Below are 9,109 nucleotides of genomic sequence, written 5' to 3' on the forward strand. Positions count from 1 at the left end.
ACATCCATGTAACTTATTCCTTTCCTTTTCTATCTTGGCTCTGTGGCTGCCACCCCCTGGCTAGGTAGGTAGTACATACTCGCAGTTCCAAGGGTCCGGGTTCATAGAACATAGAACAGTACAGCACAGAACAGGCCCTTCGGCCCTCGATGTTGTGCCGAGCAATGATCACCCTACTCAAACCCACGTATCCACCCTATACCCATAACCCAACAACCCCCCCCCCCCCCCCCCCCCCCCCTTAACCTTACGAGGGTCGAGTCCCACTCTGAAGGCTTGAGCACACAAATCAAGTTTGACACTCGGGTGCAGCGCTGAGAGAGTGCAGCACTGTCGGTAATGCTGCCTTCCAGGCGTGGCATTAAACCGAGGCCCCAGCTGACTGCTTGGGCAGATGAAAAGAATCCCATATCACTATTTGGAAGGAGTGGTATGTGTTCTCCCTGACGGCCTGACCAATAGTTATCCCTCAATCCGTGTCACTGATGAACTAGTTGGTATCACATTGTTGTTTGTTTCTACAATGTAGCAATGGCCCCACTCCAAAAGTACCTTCATTGGCCGGAAAGAACTTTGTCGTGACCAGTCATCACTAATAAATGCAGGTCTATCTGTGACACTGAAATGTTGTTATTGATGCAACATTTTTCACACCCTCAATATATCCCAAGTGTCTTTCCAGCGAAGAAAGTGCTTTAGAAATGTTGCAGCGCGCAGTGTCCCCGAAATCCAACAAGATAAGTGACTTGCTTCGACAGTGCTGGTTACGTGGGCTTACAGACTGTGATTTCCTGACAGATCGGCGAACTCCAGACAGATAAATGAATGAACGGTTTATTAAAATAAAAAAATGATGTACAGAGAGTGAGATAACAGCTACCATGTATCAAGACTTCAAACCGCTAACTAACTGGGAACCTGTGCTGACCACACCCTCCCCGGGGTTCACGCACTCCGGGTCCATTGGCCAATCGGGTCACATGTTCCTCTGGGAAATCGCCCTCCCCTCATAGGGGCATGTTGCCACACATACGTGGGATGTACGGCACAAAAACATTGGCTGAACCAGCCCATGCCAATGTTTATGCTGTATCAAACTCTCGTCCATCTTTTCTAAAACAATCATTGTAGCCATCCATTCTCTTCCCTCACACACTTGTCTATCCCTTTAAGTGCTGTTTGCTCCAACTGCTTCTTTTGGTCACGCTCTCCACCTTTGCCCCATTATTTGAGTGTAAAGATGTTTCTCCCAAATTCCCTGCTGGATTTCTCGACGATGATCTTATATTGATGGCCTCCAGCTATGCTGCTGCCCACAAGGGGGAACAATTCTCCCTGTCTCCATTCCACCAAAGCCCTCTATCATTTTAAAGACCTCTACTAGGTCATCCCCTGGAAACAGACCCAGCCTGTCAATCCTTTCCCGATGTATCCGCATATTTCTGGTAATATCCTTGCAATTCTCCTCTGCACCATAGCTCCATGCATAATTGGAATATGATGACCAGAATTGCACGCAGTACTCTAAAAAACAGTGTTCTTCAAACTTTTTTTCCGGGTACCCATTTTTACCAAACGACCAACCTTCGGGACCCAACCTGGCCGACCTTGGCGACCCACGCCAGCCGACCTTGGCGACCCACGCCAGCTGACCTTCGCGACCCACGCCGGCCGTCCTTCGCGACCCACGCCGGCCGACCTTCGCGACCCACGGCAGCCGACCTTGGCGACCCACGCCAGCCGACCTTGGCGACCCACGCCAGCCGTCCTTCGCGACCCACGCCGGCCGTCCTTCGCGACCCACGCCGGCCGACCTGCACGACCCACCATTTTCTCTTACCTTGTTTGCTGCTGACAAAAATGGAGGAAATGGTTTTGGGTCCCTTTGGCCCTCGTACACGCTCCTCCAATGGAACCTGTTGGATGAAGGTGAAGCCTTCCAGTGTCGGAAAGTATGGAATCTCCATCTATCCAAAGTTTTGCATATTTTTCCTGTAAAATTTTATCAAATAAACCCCCCCCCGAACTTGTAAAGAAAAAGAAAAATGAAATGAATAAAATAAATGAATAAACCCCCCCCACCTGTACTTGTAAAACAAAAAGCTGCGACCGTTTAAAAAGAAAGGGGCCGCACTGGTCACCGATGATCAGGCATGCATGCGCAGTGCGGCCGTATTTGTTTTACATGATCGCAGCCATTTTGAAGGCCGCTTGCAGCCGGCGTTATTAACAGCCGGCTGCTGCGACTGTTGCGCGCAGATTTGCGCGATTGGGAGCGCCGCGACGGACGGCTCCTCGACCCTCCCGGGACCCACCTGCGGGTCAAGCCCCTGGGTTTGACAATGCCTGCTCTAAAACTGTGACCTAACCAAGGTTTGATGCAGGTTTAACATAATGTCACTACTTTTTGCTTGTTTATATCATGTGTTGCCTTCATGGTTTACAGAGGTAGGATAATCAAAAGGGAGCCCCCTGGTGCTGCCTTCAGATGGCCCTGGAGATATTTATTTGAACTTGTGCCAGGAATGCCCATCCCCCAAACTGATCAGAACATCTTTTGGCCATGCTGCCTTGCATCCCAGGTGATGGTGATTTGGGTGCCTTTAAGCATCTGTGCTAAAGCCTGTTCAGCTCAGTTGGCTGGATAGCTGGTTCGTGATGCAGAGCGAGGCCAACAGTGCTCAATCCCTGTACCGGCTGAGGTTATTCAATGAAGGCCTCACCTTCGCAACTTTGCCCCTCGCCTGAGGTGTGGTAATCCTCAGGTTAAATCACCACCAGTCAAAAGGGTGAAAGCAGCCTACGGTCCTCTGGGACTATGGCGACTTTACTCACTTACTAAAGCTACACCAACAGAAGAGAAAAGATCTAGGTCTGAAAGTCACGCTGCAAAAAATATTAGTGTCCTCGGCACCTGCACACAATTCCGTTGTTATTTTATCAGAGGAGTTAACCTATCTTCTGAGGTGCTAATCCTCTAAACGCAGGGCAGGGCCTGTGTTAGAATTGTGGTTAGAGTAATGACATCGAATAAGATGTTGCTATCCAATGAGCAAGAGATCTATAAGAAATTCATGCCCTCAATTTTTGCAGCATCTCCACATTGATTTCAAAACCTGTCGATATCAAATCTTTGTTCTCACAGGAAATAAATAAGGGCTGGTTTTCATTGCGTATTGCAATTGGAGATAACATCATTGAAAGATTTCTGGTGTTGCCAGCAAACCCATCTCACTGTTTCAAATAAAGAATTATCGATTAGCCTAATGCAATTTTTTGTACCTGTTTATTTATTTTTAATGGTAATTAGTTATTGAGACAGAAATACAGAGCACCGTATATCAGTTTATACTCAGGAAGTATGATGGTGTCGGCAGTGTGGTACTGGAATTAACCCTTTCCCCAGTAATATTTGCTCCTAAGTTGTTCATCTGCGGAACGGTTAATGTAATGACTGAAGCCGTTGAAACATTTAGAAGAAGAAAAGTCCCAGAAAATATCCGTCCCTTTCAAAGCCCGGCCTTTGAACTTAACGCTGATCCCATGTTTTCCCATTTCCCATCGTAATGCAAACTGAATACGTATTTTTAAAAATTTATTTATTTTTCCAATTAAGGGGCAATTTAGCGTGGCCAGTTCACCTACCCTGCATATCTTTGGGTTGTGGGGATGAAACCCATGCAGACAGGGGGAGAATGTGCAAACTCCCCACGGACAGTGACCCAGGGCCAGGATTCGTACCCGGGTCCTCCGAGCCATAGGCAGCAGTGCTAACCACTGTGCCACCGTGCTGCCCCCAAATTGAATTATTTTTGTCATCATTTGTGTTCGCATGAGCGTCTGAAATCATTTGAAACCTATGTCCGATACCTGAATATTCAGGGAAACTGAGTGGGCTATCAACAACCCGTAACCTTCACGCAATTGTCCATATTTTCACAGGCGGAGCATTCCAGGTCCTAACCACTCATTGCATAAAGTTTTTTTTTCCTCGTGCGGCCAACGATTCTTTTCCCAACCACCTTCAACCTGTGCCCTCTCTTTAACGATCCTTCAGTCTTTGGAAACAGCGTCTCTTTATTTACTCGACCTAAACCCTTCATGGTTTTGAACATCTCTATCAAATGACCTTGTAACCTCCTAAGGGACATGGGAACGTAGGCCATTTAGCCCTTCGGACCAGCTCTGCCATTCAATAAGATCATTGCTGATCTGGTTGTGGTGTCGACTCCACTTTGCCGCCTGCCCTCCCACAACCCCTGACTCCCCTGTCCATCTAAAATCTGCCCAACTTTGCCTTGAATAAATTCCATGAACCCGCAGGAAGTCCAATGATGCAGTGATAGTGTCCTTGCAGCTCCAGGTTAAAATCCAACACCAGCAATAGTTAGCCACGGAAGGAGCGTTCAGAAAGCGGATCAACAGGTTGATAATCAGCTCGGGAATCCTTTCGCCACGAATTCCGGAAGTGCAAAAAAGTGAGGATCTGTGAAGATACTCCTCAGATTAAAATGACTCAGCCTCCACTTCTCGCTGGGGCAGACAACATCACAGACTAATTTAAACCCCCCAACTCCTCATCTCAGTCATAAACGGTAGACCACTTATCCTTAAATTGTGTCCCCTGGCTCTCTCCCACAATGGAAACATCCTCCTGGTATCCAACCCATTAAATCCCCTCGGGATCTTATAAGGAGAACAATTTCTCCTGTCTACCTATAACTGTAATCCCTCGTCACCAGTACCATTTCGGTAAAAAAAAAATCTACATGTCGCCATTGCTCCCGAGGACCATAGGCTGCTCTCCTTTGAGAGAGAGCTGACTCGTGGTGATTTAACCTGAGGATCACCACACCTCAGGCAAAGGGCAAGGTTGGGAGGGCGAGGCCTTCATGGATAACTTCAGCCGGTACGGGAATTGAACCCGTGCTGTTGGCATCGGTCCACATCACGAACCAGCTCTCCAGTCAACTGAGCTAACAGATCCCCATTCCAGTATCATAACTCTCATTACTTTGTAGATGATACATGAAATCTGAACCTTTTTTTTAATGTTTCTTTTCTCAGGATTTTGACTCTTAATCCTTGTAAATAACCTCTCGGAGGCCCTGCTGAACAATGAACTCCACAAATCCAATACAGAACTCTACAATCCAGATGCTCAGCAACACTATGCTCCATCGCACCTTGCCTGCCATCTATCTGACCATCTTCATCATCAGCACTCCTCTCAATACCATCTCCCTCTGGCTCCTCTGCTGCCGCATGTGGCCCAAGACCCCGACCATGGTCTTTTCCATCAACCTGGCCATCTCCGATCTGCTGTACAGCTTGGCGCTGCCGTTCCAGATCACCTACCATTGGAACAGGAATAACTGGCAGGTGGGCGACCCGCTGTGCCGAATGGTGACTGTTCTCTTTTACGGAAACACGCACTGCTCAATCCTGACGGTCATGTGGATAAGTGTGGAGCGTTACCTTGGAATCGTGCACCCGTTGCACACCTCTCACCTTCGCACGGTAAAAGCCGCCATCTTTCTGTGCCTTCTCAGTTGGTTCTTTGTCTTATTCGTCCATTTGCCTCTGATGTACACTGAGTTGACCTATCAAGTGCTGGCTCTGAAAATTACCACATGCTTCGACATTATACGTCAGGATATGTTTCCCGAAATGTATTATTTCTACCTCTACTACTCGGCACAGATCATCCTGTTTTTCCTTGTTCCTTTCATTGTCATGGTGCTGTGCTATTCCAGAATTATCCGGACTCTGCTTAGGACCCCGATAACTCAAATGAGAGAGTCCAGGAAGCAGATTGTTTATTTGACACTTGTTGTGTTGCTTGCCTTCGCCATCTGCTACCTCCCCACTCAGATAGTTATGATAGCGCACTTTGTCCTGTCAGAACAGAAGAGGCCAATCTACATCCTCTATAAGCTCTCGCTGACTCTGAACAGCTTAAATGGCTGCTTTGATCCTTTGTTGTACTACTTTGCCTCAAAGGAGTTTAGACGGAAGGTCCAGGCACTTTGCACTTGCATCCCCGTGGACGTGAGTGACAAGACCTTAAGCAACACCGTACCTCTGGCAGCTCAAGGCAGTCAGTAGTGTTGGTGCTGATTGAGCCAGTAAAGAAACTCGCCACTCATATCAAACTTATTGTTGTCCCTCAGACCATCCATGGGTGGGGATGGTGGCCAGGGGCTACTCTCAGTCCAGTTTTCTCAAGGACAGTGAGTGGGTACCTGGCATGATCTGCAAAAAAGCTGCAGCTCCGCGATATGAAAACATGGCGACTGATCCTCAGTACCAAACCATCAAGACTTCACGCCAGAATTGTGCTCTTCGTCCCGGCACGCCTGGAGCTGTTGAAGAGTGACAACTCGTTCCTGCTCCTTCCCTGCGAGGGTGTTGGCAGCCATGGACTTCCAATGGATTGGCTAATGATCACGGGCTTGGCAAAGTACTGCAGTGGTTTGCCGCTGCCTTCTGCAGTGCAGGTGACCAGGAAACTCTCCCTGCCCTCACCACCTGAAATCAGTCAGATTGGAAGGATTTACGGTCTGACAATCAATCTGTTTGGCCGCGTCATGAACACAACTTCACTGGCCTCCAGCTTCTGAAGCGAAGCCTGGAGCTTCTGGTCTAGAGGTCGGGACACTACCGTTAGATCACAAAACTTCCCGGACAATCCAACAACCCTTGTAAAGTTTTCACCCGCAACAGCCATTCTTTCCGTTGAAAGATAAAGCCAACATGCAGACATTGGGAAAATCCCGTCCATTGTTTCTCCTAGAAGGTTGAATTATTTATCACTGGCTTGAAATCCAACATTCTTGATGTACCAGCTATTCTGCTCGCATGCCAGCATATGAGAAGGGAGAAGGAGATAGAGGATTACGTTGATAGATTTAGATGAGGCAGGCTGGGAGGAGACTTGAATAGAACATAAACACCGACATGCACTGGTAGAGCCAATAGGCTGCTTCCTGCGGTAGATATCCTACGCCACCCTCGGAAAGTGGCAGCAAGTAATGACGGCATCTTCAATCAAAAGAGAACCATTCAGAAGTGGGAATCTCCCAAGTAGTAATGAAAGAATGGAACCTGCAGTCCGCACCAAATATACTGCACCATTTGAGGAGCTGTACTTCAATTGGCAAGCGTATAATTGATTTAACAGCAGGGATGTCGAGAGAAGTAAGATTGGCATGGCATTAATGTGGAACGCAGTGTAAATTATCGCCTGACGTTCAGCTTCTCTCTGTCGAGGGTTGTTCAATGAGCTGTTCGGCGGGGCAGTGAGATGGTGGTCACAGGACTTGCCTGCTTCACAACAACAACCACAAAAATACACATTGCATTTTGGGTGCTCTGAGGATGCAGTACAAAGAAAAAGAACTTGCATTTACATAGCAACTTTTATGACCTCAGGATGTCCCAAATGCTTCACAGCCACTGAAGCACTCTTGAAGTGTGGCCACTCCTGTAAGGTAGGGAAGCACCAATTTCCTAATAGCAAGTTCCCCCCCACAGATTACCATGAAATAAATAACCGGATCATCGGTTTTTGGTGATATTTGAGGCAGGGCAACATCACTAAGTTGGAGGATGATGAGTCCTCGGTCCCCAAGTCAGAACTTGATACAAAGAGCAGGATTTCCTTCTTTGAAGTTTCCCACTCTGCCATAATCCCAACCCATTTTCCCGCTTTGTAGTTAATGCTCCATTTACCTTGGGTTCCTGGAAGGGTTCTTGCATTCGAGAGATAGGGTCAAAGTGTGAGGAATCCAAAAAGGAGCTTTGGAGTCAAGAGGTTGCCATGAGGACCCGTCCCATAGTGTTGCCCTGTTTTACACCGTTGTCTGTCATGAATACAGTCGAGATCATGGAGGAAAGTTTATTCCATAATCTAGACTTTGGTGCATAGAAAGTGGTTCATTGTCAGAGGTGCTTTTTTCTTGGATCAGTCATTTCTGCATGGTTTCGCAACAATTGCTCAGGTACAGATAAACAATCCCATGGCAGTAGTCGAGGAAGAATGGGAGACGTGCTTCGGGTTCCTGATCAAAATCTATTTCTCATCCAATACAACTAAAACAGAATAATGGCACATTGATGTTAGAAGCAGCCGGTGGGACCCTGCTGTGTGAAAACTGGTACAGATAATGCCGACCAAACGGCAGCGATTCATTTCAGAAGAAATTCATTGATAGTGGAGATTTCGCGGACATCTGGAGAATGTGCAGCTATAGCTCTGTAAATAGATCAATAACAACAGGGAGCCTGAGGGAGATTGGACTCTGCATCTGTTAGACGGTGAAATTCAGGCTTGAGGTTGTTTATCGATAAATCAGCTGCCTACTTGTAGCATTTTGTCAATGAATGAAATGAAAATTGCTATTGTCACAAGTAGGCTTCAAATGAAGCTACTGTGAAAAGCCCTTAGTCGCCACATTCCGGCGCCTGTTCGGGGAGGCTGGTACGGGAAAGAGTTACTTCCGGAGTAACACACTGAATTGTGCAATGTAAATAATAAATAATCTGCTAATGTGCTAATTATCTCCGTGTGTAAATTATGTCAATAAACTGCTTTGGAGCCTATCACTGTGTCCTAGTCTAAATGGGAAACCATGGATGATCATAAACCGTAGCCTGGGTCCACCTGGAGACAACGACATGACACATTAATCAATTTACCAGTTAGTAATACATCAATAGTGTTAATGGGATCGGATTTGCCAGAATCAACACTGTATTCTCAGCTAACAAAGAAATCCATGTTGATTTAATAGAATTTTCTTGCTGTCTTTTGGCAGTAAGAGTCCTGTATTAAACTGATCAAGGCATCACCACACCTCATGGCATTCAGGCCACCATGGGTGTTGCCACACTAGTTCAGCCGTGAGCCTTGCCCTGACGTTGGCACGAGCTACTATTGCAGGGCTGGGGAAAGAGATCCCGAGTTCAATCTACATACAAGTTCGGAGCAGGAGTGGGCCACTCGGCCCCTCGAGCCTGCTCCGCTATTCAGTAAGATCATGGCTGATCTGATTGTGATTGTAACCTCAACTCACACTCCTGCCTGCCCCTAATAAGCTTTCAGCAC

At 47.1% G+C, this 9,109-nt stretch overlaps 1 protein-coding gene across 2 annotated transcripts in view; it reads left to right on the top strand.

Moving 5' to 3' along the window:
* Nucleotides 1-8,604, top strand: part of LOC119977626 (P2Y purinoceptor 8-like) — a 54,343-nt gene extending 45,739 nt beyond the window's left edge. For both annotated transcript variants that reach the window (XM_038818770.1, XM_038818769.1), the window contains one exon: nt 5,068-8,604. In XM_038818770.1, the coding sequence (XP_038674698.1) occupies nt 5,119-6,108 (990 nt within the window). In that variant the 5' untranslated portion in view covers nt 5,068-5,118 and the 3' untranslated portion in view covers nt 6,109-8,604. The remainder of the gene's footprint in view (nt 1-5,067) is intronic.
* Nucleotides 8,605-9,109: the final 505 nt, after the last annotated feature.

This window comes from Scyliorhinus canicula, chromosome 14, assembly GCF_902713615.1.
Source record: "Scyliorhinus canicula chromosome 14, sScyCan1.1, whole genome shotgun sequence".
Lineage (NCBI taxonomy): Eukaryota > Metazoa > Chordata > Chondrichthyes > Carcharhiniformes > Scyliorhinidae > Scyliorhinus > Scyliorhinus canicula.